General features: G+C 52.8%; 5 protein-coding genes across 5 annotated transcripts; 3 read left to right on the top strand and 2 right to left on the bottom strand.

Moving 5' to 3' along the window:
- The first annotated feature begins 27 nt into the window (after positions 1 to 27).
- Positions 28 to 1,003, top strand: HD553DRAFT_319182 (uncharacterized protein). Its single transcript, XM_046180983.1, has one exon. The coding sequence runs from the start codon at positions 243 to 245 to the stop codon at positions 894 to 896; it is 654 nt and encodes a 217-aa protein (XP_046033219.1). The 5' UTR covers positions 28 to 242; the 3' UTR covers positions 897 to 1,003.
- Positions 1,004 to 3,849, bottom strand: HD553DRAFT_319183 (uncharacterized protein). Its single transcript, XM_046180984.1, has 9 exons — positions 3,657 to 3,849; positions 3,562 to 3,596; positions 3,430 to 3,503; positions 3,018 to 3,342; positions 2,894 to 2,954; positions 2,740 to 2,828; positions 2,599 to 2,688; positions 2,397 to 2,527; positions 1,004 to 2,327 (listed from the first exon to the last, which is right to left on the bottom strand). Exons 1-9 carry the CDS (start codon positions 3,675 to 3,677, stop codon positions 1,048 to 1,050), a joined length of 2,106 nt encoding a protein of 701 aa, XP_046033220.1. The 5' UTR covers positions 3,678 to 3,849; the 3' UTR covers positions 1,004 to 1,047.
- Positions 3,850 to 4,230: 381 nt separating this feature from the next.
- HD553DRAFT_345878 (uncharacterized protein) lies at positions 4,231 to 6,242 on the top strand (the record flags this gene model as incomplete). Its single annotated transcript, XM_046183141.1, has 6 exons — positions 4,231 to 4,479; positions 4,545 to 4,667; positions 4,736 to 4,834; positions 4,914 to 5,124; positions 5,188 to 5,576; positions 5,643 to 6,242. The coding sequence occupies 6 exons, from the start codon at positions 4,231 to 4,233 to the stop codon at positions 6,240 to 6,242; spliced, it is 1,671 nt and encodes a 556-aa protein (XP_046033221.1).
- Positions 6,243 to 6,541: 299 nt separating this feature from the next.
- HD553DRAFT_345879 (uncharacterized protein) lies at positions 6,542 to 7,382 on the bottom strand (the record flags this gene model as incomplete). Its single annotated transcript, XM_046183142.1, has 3 exons — positions 6,542 to 6,841; positions 6,896 to 7,074; positions 7,202 to 7,382. 3 exons carry the CDS (start codon positions 7,380 to 7,382, stop codon positions 6,542 to 6,544), a joined length of 660 nt encoding a protein of 219 aa, XP_046033222.1.
- A 443-nt stretch (positions 7,383 to 7,825) lies between these two features.
- Positions 7,826 to 12,091, top strand: HD553DRAFT_319186 (uncharacterized protein). The gene is made up of 4 exons (XM_046180985.1): positions 7,826 to 8,045; positions 8,145 to 10,962; positions 11,019 to 11,254; positions 11,317 to 12,091. The coding sequence occupies exons 2-4, from the start codon at positions 8,182 to 8,184 to the stop codon at positions 11,840 to 11,842; spliced, it is 3,543 nt and encodes a 1,180-aa protein (XP_046033223.1). The 5' UTR covers positions 7,826 to 8,045; positions 8,145 to 8,181; the 3' UTR covers positions 11,843 to 12,091.
- Positions 12,092 to 14,744: the final 2,653 nt, after the last annotated feature.

Raw genomic sequence — 14,744 nt, forward strand, 5'->3', positions numbered from 1 at the left:
TTACGGGGATCTTCCATGACTTTGCAGATCTTGTTGGATCTACCAGATCGGGACTCGTCGAGACATCACTCCCTTTCTACCTCGTATTCGAGTTGTATATCACAGATCATTGCTTGATCGCGTACAGAAGTGCGACATGTTACGGACGTTGGACCCATCATTTGTACACAAACTTCTGAAGACAACGCAGTCGTCTAGCGTCTAGTCGTTCAGTTATAAAAGTCTGTCGGACAATCGTATTCATGACGAAACACCACAATGTACTCCGCAAGGAGCAACCGGTTCCGCACTCCGTTCGAGAGCCAACCCACTACCCTCGTATCGAATGGGGGTCCGGTCGAGAGGCCCAACACACTCCGAGTGACAATCGTGCCTACCACGAGGACGAGGTGCCTTTGCTGTCGCCCAACGAACCGCGGGGGCTCAAATCGTCCTTGCGCAAGCTGAACCCCCACCATCGACGACTCAAATCGGTTCGATTCTGGTCGAGCTCGGAGGAAGCCGCCGTGGGCAAAGAGGCAGATTCGACCTCGGTCGACACGCAATGGCCGAGCTCGCGAAACGCCAACGTCTTGCAACGCGATCGCGATCGGGCATTGCAAGCGTCGGCAGAGCCCGCGCTCGAACCCGTATCGTCGTCTGCATCCAGCCAGACCAGCGAGATCCCTTACGTCCCCATGCAACCGTACGTTAGTGTTTGGGCGTATCAGGGAGGCAAAGATCAACCGGCACCACTACCAACACCATCTGTCATCCGGGAAGAGCCGGTGCAGCCGCACCCTGCACAAGGCTGGAACCACGTCCTCCCTGCGAGCGATAATGTGGACATCAGCCTCACCTTGCGCTTTGCCGCCACTGAACTCGCTCGTAACAATCACGCAGTGTATCCTTTGTGATGTTGTTTGTAATCGTTCAATACGATGTAGGTAGTCAAGTCTGCTCATTGGAAATTACCGCCATCATCCTCAGATGGCGAAAGTTATAAGGAGGAAACGAAGGCACAACATCCGTTCATGATTATTCGCGCGCGCGTTCGCTTACAAACGCTCATGCCATCTCGAGCAGTACTAGCCTCACATCCCGCCACAAACCGTCGATCCGTACCATGACCTTGCGGACCCTCTCATTGTTGCGCGTTTTGTGCAGCTCCAGTAACCTCGCAGGAAATACCCGACGGCCATGCCTCCCGCTTGCGAAAGCATATTGAGCCGTCCATTCACCTGTGTGGACTTGACCTTTTCGCAACGGTGGATCGAGCCTTTCGACGTAGACGTCGTGGGGAATATCGCTCAATATGACCGACAGTTCCATATCCAGCGGATCTCGGCTATTTGGTATCCACGCCTTGTGATGTTGTGCCGTGGGCAACGGCGTGGCCGCACCAGCACGAGATCTGACGGACATGGCAGACCCGGGACGCATACGCGGCTGTTCTTTCCAGGCGCTTGGAGCGGCCTCGCGTGAACTTGCAGAGACGTGCCTGCCCTGTTCGCCCGAGACTCTCCTGTTGAAGCTAGGAGACTGTGCAATCGACCCAGGCCCTTGAGGAGTCTGACCTGCTGTACTCCGTCTGCCGCTATAAAAGGGCATCTGCGAGGCTCTCGCTCTCAACGTGGGCTCTGGCGTCTGTAGCATCGTCCGGAGCTGAGTCAACCTGACCTCTCGCTCCTTTTCCGCGATCAACTCCTGGCTGGGTAATGTCGGCACTGGGGGCGGTGATGATCCCATTCTTGATGTGCTACGTCGAAACGACGGCGATGGACTTGCGACGGGAATGAGAGATCTTCGGAGACCATTCCGTTGCAAGGTCGACTTGGAAGAAGCAATTGATGTCGCTGGAGAAACTGGCCGGGCATAAGTGGTTCTTGTCATTTCTTGTGTTTGCGAAGGCCGTACGAGTCCCATGCTTGAGAGTCTTGAGCCGAAGGGAGCCTCATATCGGTTCTCTTGTCTTGCTGAACGAGGGGTAGCCGGGAGCTCTTGATGCGAATCGCTCCGTGAAGGGGTATAGCTTCCTCTAGGCTGTAGAGCATCGACTCCCGACGATCCCGCCATAGATGGCCGTCGAAACAGGGTAGCGGGCGGCGTCTGCGCAGTCGGCTCGGGATGTTTCGTTCTGTTCGCCGAGCTGGCGGTGGTGCTTTGCCTGGTCCTTTGGACAGAGGGGCTCATCAGTCGGCTGTATTGACCTGACGTCGCCTGTCCTGGTCGCCTGTCCTGGGATGTTGAAGATTGTTGGCTTGGCGAACCAGCGCCATATTGAAAGGCCTTTCGACCGGATTGCATTTGACCACCATGAGATGCTGGACTCGAAAAGTTTGAAGCGTCTAGTTATGTCCGGTAATTCCAGTCAGTGGCGGCGATCATGGACGTCAAAAGCCTGCAAAGCGTCTCACCATCGATCAGGAACTCGGAACCATCATCTTTGGCAGCATTCTGTAGTTCCAGCCGCAGACGGCGCAGTTTCGGAGCAAGGCTGTCGAGCTCATTTTGCACACGTGACCAGCGGTCCACCAAATCGGTATGCCTGAATATAGGATGTGGCAGAGAATATTCAGCACTATGCATGCATCGGATATCGTCGAGGGTGTGCACCACCTTCGAAGAGCTTCTCCGTTGGTGGTCAAGCGGTTCTTCAGCCCGCGCGTCGACATAGCGCATGCTTTGCCTATGCTTGGCAAGTAAAATCTAAGCAGAAAGGTTAGAGATCTGACATTGCGGTACATGGCGGATGCTCACTTTGATTTCTCATCCAGGCTTCGAAGAGCTGATTCGGCGGCTTCAGCACGAGCAGGATGTGCTGAGCGTAAATCGATATCGACGAATTGCTGATAAGGATTGTTATAAGAATACATAAACCATCGAGCGAGACAGAGACGAAACCCTAACTTACGAGCACGACTGTGATTGCCTTCTCCATAGACACCATCATGTCGTTGGCGGAGTCGACTGTTCTGCCCCATGTTCGCTGTCAGGCCAGAGGACCATACCTCGACAGAGCTGGAAACATGACTTACTGTCTCAACAGGACCAGCCAGCTATCCTCCTTCAATTCGTCCCTCAGTCTCACGTCGGCTTCGACCAAGTCTGCCCAGTCAGACTGGAGATCTTCCAATTCTGCCTGGAGCAGGCTATGATCTGAAGGTTCTCGGGAACCGCCGTAAGCTATCGAGCCTTTCAAAGCTTCGACTTGCTCGGTTATTGATTGGATCGTTCGCGAAAAGACTTCCAAGTCGATGTCAAAGTTGTGAACTAGTCTATCTAGTGAACTTCGATCGATTTTAAGCGTATCCTGAACGAGGTTCGTCGCTTCCGCTCGACCGTGCCTTTGTTCTTGTATTTCTGTTCTCATACACCGTCGTGTGTCGAAGGGTTGGTTGTCAGCCTCGTCGACCGATTAATTCATAAGCAGAGGAAACCTGATATTACCGAATAGACATGACTGCAGAGCTGAGAGTTTGTCCACTGCATTTCTCACTTCGTTCAAGAGCGACGAGGCAGAACTGTGGGATTTGACATTAGCTTGACGCGGATCGAGCTTGAGGAGACCCCAGAGCGTACGGAGGGACTTCGCTCTTTACAGGGAGCGCTTCGGTCTACAACATGAGAGGGTAAGGATAAGAATAGGCAGCTAAGCAGTAATACGAACCACTCACGAGCTGATTCAATGTCTCCATCTCGATAGCGGTCGCCGCTTCGGACAAGGCCGTTCGGCTTGGATACCTTTGGCTCCAGATAGTTCGTGTCCACGTTGGATTTGAGGCTGTGCAGGACGTGCGAACTAGTTCCGTGGATAGTCTGACAGTCTGAAAGTCAAGGGAGCCCGATACTGTGTAGGGTTGCCGTGATATGAAGGTTGATAGCGAGCAAGTAATGCAAGTAATTCGAGTGAACAACAGCCGCAGCATAGGTGCGTGATGACGATTGCGCGTGAGTGATTTGGTTCCGATCGGATGCTTTTGAAGCCGTTAGCCCTCGCTCGCATTCCACTTGTGAAAGCGAGCGAAAGCAACTTCACACTTTTGATCAGAGTGATCAATCGCAAGCAGATTGACTCGAGAGCGATTGAGCCAATTCTCGATCAGCTAGGGCTCCATCTCCAGCTCCATCTCCGACTGACCTTCTCCCTCCCGACGCTCGTACAAACACCACCTCTCTGCACGCCTCTCCAACGCCCCACGCCCTTTCTCTCACACTCAGCTCTACGACATCACGATCTCACGAAACAGAATGGTAGAATTCGGTACCACCCAGAGCTTGGACGATAGCAACATGCTTCCAGCCGAAGCGCAGGCTGAGTCAAGCCAAAAGCAACTCATCGGTATCGCCGGTGAGACGCCGGAACCAATGATCAATCACGCTGGTGGAAATGCATCGGAGGTGGGAAGGATCCAGAAAGCTTCGGAGCAAAGCGCTAGGTCGAGGACCGCCGCTCAAGATCTGGTTCTCAAACGACTTAGGATTCTCAACAAAAAGATTGTGAGCACATCCGGATCGTCGAGACCGAGAAATTGCTGAACAATCTGCCTTCGCGATGTATACAGCAACGATTCCGATCATACCAGGGTGGCAGTAATCTGAACGCCGACCAGAAGGCGGGCCTGGCTTCTCTGCCTGGTCTTGAAGCTGCTGCAAAGGAGTTGGAAGATCTTGCTTCTGGCCTCGAGGTCAGTCGATGGAGGAGATTAAGGAACATCTCGCTGGCGCTGAATTATTGTAAACTTGGTTTGGAAAGGCTATCGCCAAGGAAGAATCCGCGAAGGACCAAGCGGCACGCCTTGCCGCCGAGTCTGACCTCCGGAATGCTACGGAATCTGCCGTCAATGTATACAAGGTGCGTTGCCTCGCGAGGTCTCATGAACATTCTCGCTCGCCATATCAGGCGCACGTTGCTCATCTGCCGCTGTTTATAGGAAACGTGCCTTCCGCTGTTGACAGCACTCGTCCGGGTCCACGCGACCCTGAGGCCCTCCTCGTCCCCCTCTTCAAATTTCATGGCAAGCGATCTACCTGTAGAGCTCCAATCGTTGTCTCGACCCGATGTGGATGTCGTCGACGAGCTGTTCGGCCTGCTCAAGATGGGAGATGCTCAGGGGGTTATCGAGAGGATCCAGCTTTTGAAGCGTTAGTCCATCAAGCTGTTCGTTCGGAATTCAACTCATTACGTCTCTCTTCGTCTCCATATAGCCACTCCGATTGGCAAAGTACTGCATCTCGGGGACGCATCTACTGCAGAGTCGTCGGGTTCGACACCAGTATTCTCTCCTCAACCGTTGGCGACGATCAATCTACCCACCGAAGGGTCGTACGCCGTGCCTGACGTCGTTCAGAACGACAACGAGTTAGACTCTTTCCGATTCCAGCCCGAAGTCGCCGAACAACCTGTCAGCCGGAACATCCAACCGACGAAGCCTGCTCAACCTGAGATGAGCTTCATCCAATCAAGCGAGCTCGTCGAAGGGGAGGTTGTCAACCGAAATCCTCCTGTCGAGGAGCCTCCGGTTAGCAAGGTTGAGGAAAGGGTCGAACCGCCGTCAGTTCCTGAGAAGAAGACCACGCACGAAAAGAAAACTTCGGTACGTCGAATCTCAAGGCATCTGTTTGGTAGTCACGCTGAGGCTTTGTTGTGACCGCCTTTGTAGCATTCCCAACCGAATATTGCAAAGATCGTTGGTCTGAATTGGGCCGATGACGATGAAGATCACTCGGGGGAAGAAGAACTGGCTCGCATCCGGGCTCAATTCAACATGCCTCCTCTGGCATCTGCCTCGTCTGATACGGCAAGCGACAAGCCATCGATAGCTGCCGCAGGTCCTGCTCCGCTACCGAACCTTGCCGCAAACAAGAGTAGCTCGCCGCTGTCGACCTCTGAGACCCTGATGAGCGCTCAATCGCACGCTCGTACCGTTCAACCCCCACCCGAAATTCCTCCTCAATCGAACAAAAGCCGCTCCAATACTCGCTCGGCAAGCGGTGCTTCTACAAACATCTCGCAACAACGCCAGAACAACGCCCCGACCATTGGTCGAGGACGCGGTAGGGGAGGGTTTCATCAGGCTGGAAAACCGCTTATCAAACCGGCAGAACCGGAACCTGCGATGGAGGATGACGGCTTCCAGATTGCCACTAGGAGAAGGGGTCCTCCGGCTCATCAAGCCCGCGGAACTACCAACAATGGCCGAGGCGGCAATCGCGGCTCGATGGCAAATAGACAGAACGGTCCGCAACGTCGACAAGGCTGAGCAAGGTAAGCCAGAGAGGTTCTATCTATCCATCGAGGGAATCTGAAACGGCCTGATAATCTGATCTGAAATCGGTCCCACGATCTGATAGTCCCGCCACTGTGGAACCCTTTCGATACGCTTCGCTTCGCCCAGAGTGTGGTGGAGATGTCTTGTTATGCTGTTCATACGCCCTGGCCAGTGCCCGTTGTTGTAGCAGAACAAAGAGACGATATAGCCTGTTATAGTACAATTCTACATTACGCAGCTCACAATACTAGTCACGTATTCATGATGTTGACGCCATCTACGGAGAACTCTCAGGCCAACAATTCATCAAAGTCTAGCCAAGCGAAAGGTCTCGTATTGCAGATTCTAGGCTCTTCGCTGGATACCCATATCTCTCTTAGCAGTTCGCCGCGGTTCCCCATTGGCCCAAAGACATCCGCCTGGTCCGGATATTTGGCCAGTAACTTCTCCGCCATGACATCCCAATAACCAGCTTCGTCTGCGGTTTGAGATCCAAATTTGAAGAGTAGAGACCGCAGGGACCGTCGGAAGGGACTGGTGACATCTCCCTTCAAGGCAGCGGCTTCGATCGACCACCGATATCGAAGCAGCTGTGGCAGAAGACTCAGCAGAAACTCAAGACCATGTGACTGACGGGGACTTACACGAAGCGACCAAGACTGCCCTCTGACCCCTACGTCCTTGTTCATCATTCGCTGAGTAGCGGTCCAGCCTTCAGGAGTCGACTCGCCGTATGCGCACACGGCGCGACGCAGAATACGGATCTCCTGGGGTGTCCATCTTCGATAGCCGGCATCATAGTCCGTCCATCCGTTGATGTTATCTGGGGGGAAAGGACATGGTCAGCGAGTTGGGAAGCTGAAAGACTAAGCCGGAACGTAAGGAGACAAGGAAAGTTCGTATTACAGGGGGAGCCGGTCGCCCGGTGATAGATGCAAAGCGCGGCTCACCTTGTTCAGACTGAATTACAGCTCCAGTGATCATGATTTCTTGCTGTTCGATCTCGATGGCTTCCTGGTCCTCCAGCCGTATCTCGATCAAGGGGGATTCTTCGGGAACGAACTGTGGCTCCTCTCGTTGAGGGGCACGGCAACGCTCCTGCCACACAGCGAGCCGGGCGTCTTCTGGCATGAGTGTTGGCAAGCCCACTTTGTCTTGAAAATTGTAGGAGATGAAGAGACGTTTGCGGGTGGTTTCATCATCGTTGCATAGGAGACACTTTCGCCAGCGGTCTCTTCATATATTTATATACTACGAGAAGCTTGCACGATCAGCGGGATGATCGTCGTTGTCGCCGTCATCGTCATCGCTCTCTCGTGAGCTTTCTTTCTATTGTTTGTCCGTGTTTGTCCTGTCGATGTCGATCATCTATTGGCTACTGGATCTATTGTCGGGTAACAGGCATTACGAGCTGAACAAGCTAAACAAGTCACAAGCATCACAAGCTTACAAGAATCCTCTTGCTGACGACGAGGTCGAACGGCTGAAAGGCGATCGAGGTCACGATCGATAGTGCCAAGGGGATCGCGGAAGCAAAACGACCCAGCAGCTGCAGCTGCTTGTTATTGAGATCCCCCCCGGTGCATCGATATCATACAGGACATCGATAGCATATAGCATCCATCAAACCTCTCGCCTCGGAACTCCCTTCTTACAGATCGATATCACACATCTGCCATACCACGAAACGACCGTCAGTCTCATAACCTGGTCGTATCAGTCAATTCCAGATATACCGGCAATGTTACCTTGATCACTTCTCGCCTGATCCCAGCGCGATCCTTTGTTCCGACTGTAAGCAAGAAAAGTTCTCAACTTGCCGTTCTGACACCGGAAGAGCGTACATCCTCGTACTCTTCACTGATGCTCATCTTCATGTCCTTCTCCCACCAGGGCTTGTAAACATCAAGTGGGCTTCGACGAGTAAAGAATGGGGATCTTTAAGCTCGGGCTCTTCAAGGGTGGATCGCAGGGGCAAAAAGCACAATCGAGTACCGATGCGGCGAATACAAAGGCCGGCGCGAATGGGAACTCGACGGCAGAGAAGAGCTTCAAGGGACCGAAGAGAGCTACAAAACCTTCGACACGGAACGATGCGAGCTCCCTTCAAACGATTCCGTACGCATCTTTAACGCAACCAACTCGTCAACCTCCTGCTGTGAACGCCTCGGCCTCTCGCTCGGCTTCTCAAGGAACTCTGGCCTTGGGATCTCCTACCTCTTCAGCTGGTCGGGGCGAGCAGTATGTCGATCGGCAGGGAATCGACTCGTCCTGGAGTCGCCATGCTGGACGCTCTCCCCTACAGCCAGAGACATCAGACGTGCATTCGGGGCCCTCCCATCATCCGGCAAATGGTCATAAAGCACTACCCACACCGCCGATCCACTCTGAAGCCCTGAGCCGACCCGATGTCCGACAACGGCGTAGTCTGTTCAGTTTGCGAAGCTTTTCCGGCGGCAAAGAGGCAGAAACGACCAGACCAGAGTCACGATCCGATTCGAAGCCGAACGAGGCACCGCAACGTCGACCTTCTCCACTAGCTGTCGCTGTGCAGCCCGATCAAAAGCATGGTCTTCGTCCCGCCCGGGACCCGAATTCACCGTCCCACATGACCCTTCCGGTGCCATCAGGTAGTCCCAGAAGCGAAGCGGACGGACAGGGAATTTCTCATCTAGCACAGCTTAGTCGCGATCACAGCCACGGCACAAGTGTCACTGAACGTATCGCTTCCCAGAACGACTACTTTGAAGTCCGGAATTTCCGCCACGTCTCCGGCACAGGCGAGAGCCCCTGGCAGAGATCACCTGCATCGATTAGACAGCTGGGGCCTTCTTCACCACCAGTGCGGTCCCCAGGAAGTGGTGCGGCATCGAATCATGAGGAAGTCATGACCGAAGCTGCCCGCCCAACGGCTCCGAGACTAAGCAGACCTCCATCATTTGCGGGGAGCATAGGGGGCGAGGAGCCCGCGAGACAAGTCAGCGCGCAATTCTTCAAACAAGCACGCAGGCAGAGCACCTCGAGCGTTTTTACGCTTGAGGCATATCAGCAACCCGATGATGACGAAAAAACCGCCCCTTCATCTGATGCGCATGCAGCTCAAGCTGACCGTATGGCCAGGCTGAAAAGAACCAGCACGAGGGAAAGCTCCATCGAGATGCTAGCATCACCCAAACGCAAGCCTTTGGGAATTGCAGGAAACGATCGACCCGAAGTCATAACCCAGCCGTCTCACGATGCCATGTTGTTCCAGAAACGCCAGGATCATCAAGACGACCGGTTCAACCACGCTCGGACGACCAGCAATGAGAACACCGCTCATCATGTCCTCGAGCCAGCAGCTCAAATTCTGATGCCGAAAAAGGTGGTCCCAGCAGATCGAGCGGTCAACCGGACAGCTGACGTGGCGCTGGCTCAACGCAGGGCCTTCAGCTTTGCTGGCACCGCTTTGCGAGAATACTCCCCCGCTTCGAGCGATCGAGGCGAAAAGCGAGACGTACGTCTCCCTGAGACCTTTGTCAGAACGCACGACAGGTCAAGGTCGACATCGTCCATGCCGACAGGAGGTTTCGAGGCTGAGAACCAAAATCGGACGAAGAACCGTTTACCTCTAAATGAGAGGCTCGCCTCCGCCGCCTTGGTCACCGCTTCCACAGCTAATACCCAGGATTGCCTGATCCCTCCCGTCAAATCACACGTCGAGGCGAGCATGGGATCCGCGGAGACCAGTATGGCGCGGACGGGGTTCCCCTCTAGCTCTTCTTTACCCAGACTGGACGCGAAATCGACTTCTACCGTGAACAGTCCGCTGTCTTCCCCAGCTCGCAAACCGCGGACGCGTCACGGATGGGACTCGTCCTCATCCGACAGTAGTGGCGACGAGCAACAGCCAAGGCGGAAAATGGCTTCAAAGGCCAAGCCGGCCCAGAAGGCGTCGATTCCGGTCAGAAGCTTACCCTCTGGTGTGCGCAAGCCACCGCACCCTTCAGAAGCTTTCGGAGAGGCCAGTTCTGGGCGTCCTCTCACTCATGGGAATCGTACGCCTTCAACCCACTCGGTACGATCGCTCCTGTCGCAGTCTTCTGGCAAGGTGTTGCCATCAGCGACAAGTCGCGATTTCCACCATGAGGAAGAAAGTGACGCATCCAGTAGCAGTAGTAGCGACGAATCTCTTGCCGTGATTATGAGAAAGCAAAGCAAAATATCGCTCAAAGCACAATTTGCAGCCTCGACACCTAATCTTACTTCTCCTACAAAGCAATCGCATTCCCATGGAGCAGCGCGAAACTCGCCAATCAAATCGGCAATGAAGATGGCGAGTCCGCCTGCAGGATCGTCGGGCAAACCTGTTTCGCAGCGAGCTCTGCCAGTCCCACCTCTAGCCCCCGCTCTTCCTACGTATCCAATCCTGTCCGGCTATGGACAAAACAGCTTCTGGCCACGCGAGTCACCCGCATCATCACAGAGTGGAACCACAGGCGAAGCCTCTAGTCGGAATGGGCCACTGACCCCTCAGGAGGTGGGCATGATCTCTCAGCCTGTGGTAGTCGGAGGTGCTTCGAGTGCGGATGGCAAGGGGACCTCTCCTGGCCCGAATTCGAGACGAGTCAGTTTTCTAAATGCCGATTGGCAGCAGTCGTCGACAACAAATGCGTCAGAATCGAAGATTCAGACAGTCCCAGCTCCGGTGAAAGCACCAGATGGCAATTTCGTGAGTGCTAGCTATACCAAATCTGTCCTATCGCAGTACTGATTGAGTAAGGACAGGCGGCGTTGCAACATCCTGCGGGAGTCTACGCAGGTCAATTCAACGGCGGGCTTGATGCTGCGGCGGCCAACCAATCATCGCAATACCAGACCGACAGCGAAATGCTAGCCGCGCAGCAGAATATGCAGCTTCAGATGCAAATGCAGATGCAGATGCAGCTACATATGCAGATGCAATGGCAGCAGTACAACGCAGCTCAAATGGTGCCGGGCTATATGACTATGCATCAACAAGCGTAAGTGAAGCGGTAGGGCGATTCATATTCTCTTTCGTCGCCTAACACCATGGTTCCCGCAGCATGGCAGCGGCGAAACAGCAATACCAAGCTGCTATGGCGGCAGCAGCTATCCAGGCTGCCGATGAGGCCTGGGAAAGAGCCAGCAACATGGGCGGCACGAGCGGGTCTCAAGCCTTCTCTGTGGCAGACGGCCCGACGTCAAATCTCTTTCCCTTCCCCTCACATTTCGGCGGAGACAATGTGCAGCCCCGAGGCAGTTCGTCGGTCTATGGCGGCTCGACCTATGCTGCCGAGACCAGACCAGGGCGATCCCATCCAGGCTATGGCAGAAGCGCGTCCTCGGTTTATGGCGGAAGCTTTGGTCCATCGAGTCAAACCAGGTCCAAAGGCTCAGATGCCCGTTCAGAATATTCACCTCGAGAGAGGGCCAATTCAACTGCTTCCAGAACCAGATTCTCTATCCACGACAGGACAGCGCGAGACGCCCGCGTGGACGCTACCGAGGCGATCAAAACGCGGCAGGGCGATACATCGCCTTCCGCGATTCCTCCTAGCAGCTGGAAGGGATCCGCTACATCCCGCTAGACACGATTTACGAAATTGACGAGGACTTCTGACGTGACGACATGACGACTTCAGATTATTGTATAGCTATGATTTACACCCTCTTTTCCACCGTCGTTGAGACGACTATTGCATGCACACGCCGGACGCTAGAGCAGTCAGCGGAAGGCGAACAGATATTCTAGTCATTCTCGCGGTAGATTGTAGATGATATCAAGTTGTGTACCAGATACGTAGTATTTGAGCTGCTGTGCTGGTGCTTGTACAGGCAAGAACACGTAGTCACCTGTGTACGCGTATATGCTGATGAATTTACCTTGAGTTTAGGTTTAGTCTGTGATTACCAAGTGACATGCTGGCAAATGATTCTGGCTGGTCCTTGTTGTAGAGTGCCAACCAGTCAGTTTCATCGCTTGATGTACCTAGGCAATAGTAATGGTGTGCTACTATTGCTGATGCTGGCTTGTTGTGAAGATGAGTCCATGTTGCTTGCATAAAAGTAAAGTAGTACATGAGAAGAGAAAGAGAGATTGGACCAAATGGTCTGCTATGTATGCTATATATGCTCTTCTGACGAGCATGTTCTTCAGTGAACTTCTGACAGGAGCGGTTGGACAATTGCTAGTTTGCGGTCACAACATATCATCCTGGTCACATGTTGACCTTTTGTGCTTGGAAATGCACCTTGAGCATCGCCTATGATGTCATAGCATGCCATTCTTCAACGAAAACGGCCATTGCAGAAGCTGTGAACCCAATGTTGAAGAAGACCATGCACTTCGTGAAGGTGATTGTCTATGGATGGTCGCCTTATATTGGCTTGGCTTACAAACAGTCAAATAGAAAGGCAACAATAGAGACATGAGGGGACAAGCGCAGCTTTCATAACAAATGAGAATCATTGATGTACAGTTCTCCCCTTTTGTAGCTAGCTTGTTGATAGGGCATCATGGGAATCAGTCCGCATTCACATCCAATGGCAGACTACCCAATGCCTCTCTGGTTACAGCCCCCCAACTTGAACCTGGACCCAACAGCTACTGAATCCCAGCCCATGCACTTATCAGTCCATCTCAGTACTGGTGCATGGGAACTACATAGCATAAGGGTAGGGAAGAATATTCCACACAAAGGTGCTTGCCATCTTCAGGTCCTGAGCGCTTGACTGGTGGTTTCAAATAGGTGTTACCAGAATTGGCTACAACATCTTCTGAGTGGGCGGTGCTCTTGGTCAGGTTTATTGGGACCACACCTTGTCTGGTGAGCATTATTTGGCCCTGTGGGTACTGTCTGACTCTCTGCATGTTTGAGCTTACTCATGGTCTCATATATGTATGCTCCAGACTTTGAAGGTTGATTGGTTTACGAAAAGATTCCACACAACTTTTCTATGCAGGTGAACCACTTTTGGGTATCTGATGCATCAAATCTGCAGAGCCAACAGGGGAAAGATCGAAAGTCGTGTTGCCAAAGCCGTCACAGAACTGCATCTGATTGAAACTGACTCTTTGGCTTGGAACTCAGTGATGAACAGACTTGCCAATGACCTTGATTTCAAAAGCCCATAAAAGACGGGAAGCCCTACAGATGACGCGGATGGAAAAGATTGTAGAATGCTTCTATTCATTGTTTATCTTACAGCGTTCCCAGTCGAGGCTCATCACAATGCAATGAGACAGAGAGAGATACGTGTCTTTGAGTAGTTTTCTTTGTCAGTCTAGAGAAGGAACATTGTGGATGGCCAGATGATTGGCTGCAGACGAGTGGTGGAATGGATGCACGGCGTGTGTGCAACAGAGACGGTGATTTCAATGATACCTCTGTCCGGCGTGTAGTGATTCTGACGCATCCTGGCAGTTCTATCATTCAAAGGTACAATCTACGCTGACCAGAGCCAGAAACTCGACTTTGATAACCAGAAGAATTGTTCTGATAGCCAGAACAACCTTTCTGGCTACCAGAAAGACTGTTCTGGTTACTAGAAAGACTATTCTACTTATCAGAAAGGTAATTCTGGTTACCATGTCGATGTGTGGCCATCATTGCGGTCATCCTGGCCATGCAGAGAGGGACTTTTCACAAGCAGACCAAATACATTCATCTTGAAAGCACCATGATCAGTCGAGTTTACATTGCTATCACTGCTTACAATGGCACCAGTCAGGAAACCTTGAAAATGCCTAACCCTCATAATCAGAGACTTATTACGCGTGTGCTAGAGATTTGTGTTGCCTGAGTTTCGCGTAGAATGTTTACGTTGCCAGAGATTAGGGGTTTGCCTGACATTTGCTTGCGCCCAAGGTCCATGCAAATTCGTTTGCCCGAGATTCGTTTGCCCAAGATTGAGACGGGATTGAAGTTTTTGAGCTATGGAGATACAGGATGTGATGGTTTGATGGTCGATAACTACGATCGAGACGGGTGATTGATGCCCCTTCGGTCACAAACCCTTGACAGGGAACTCTGGTTGACAAAATGCTCATGTAATCAAGCTAGGTTGACGTTGAGCTTGCATCGGTGTTTGACCTTTGATAGTGGTGGATTTGTGAAGGGGCCGGTGTTGGGGTTTGCACACCGGTGCAACGAAACCGGATGATCATTTTCCGCGCATTAAAGTCAGGTTTAGCTCACGGAAAATCATCATCTGGTACACGTCTCCGACCGCTGACGCACCCGTCGTCAAAGTCGCTGACCTTTCCATTGTCCCTCGCAGACTACCGCAACCATGTTGGCCGGCCTCCAGCGCAAGATCAACTCTGCAAAGGATCCCCAGCCGGCCTGTTTGTCGATTCTCTGTCGACTCGACGTAGAGCACAGCGTCTACAGGGACATCATCAATTGATTGTACGCCTGGACCATCAGCCAGAATATCCTTACTTCCCAGCACATGCAAAGCCACGATTGCCAGTTGTTTGATGCACCG

The sequence above is a fragment of the Filobasidium floriforme genome (assembly GCF_021052385.1).
Source record: "Filobasidium floriforme strain CBS 6241 chromosome Unknown HD553scaffold_26, whole genome shotgun sequence".
NCBI lineage: Eukaryota > Fungi > Basidiomycota > Tremellomycetes > Filobasidiales > Filobasidiaceae > Filobasidium > Filobasidium floriforme.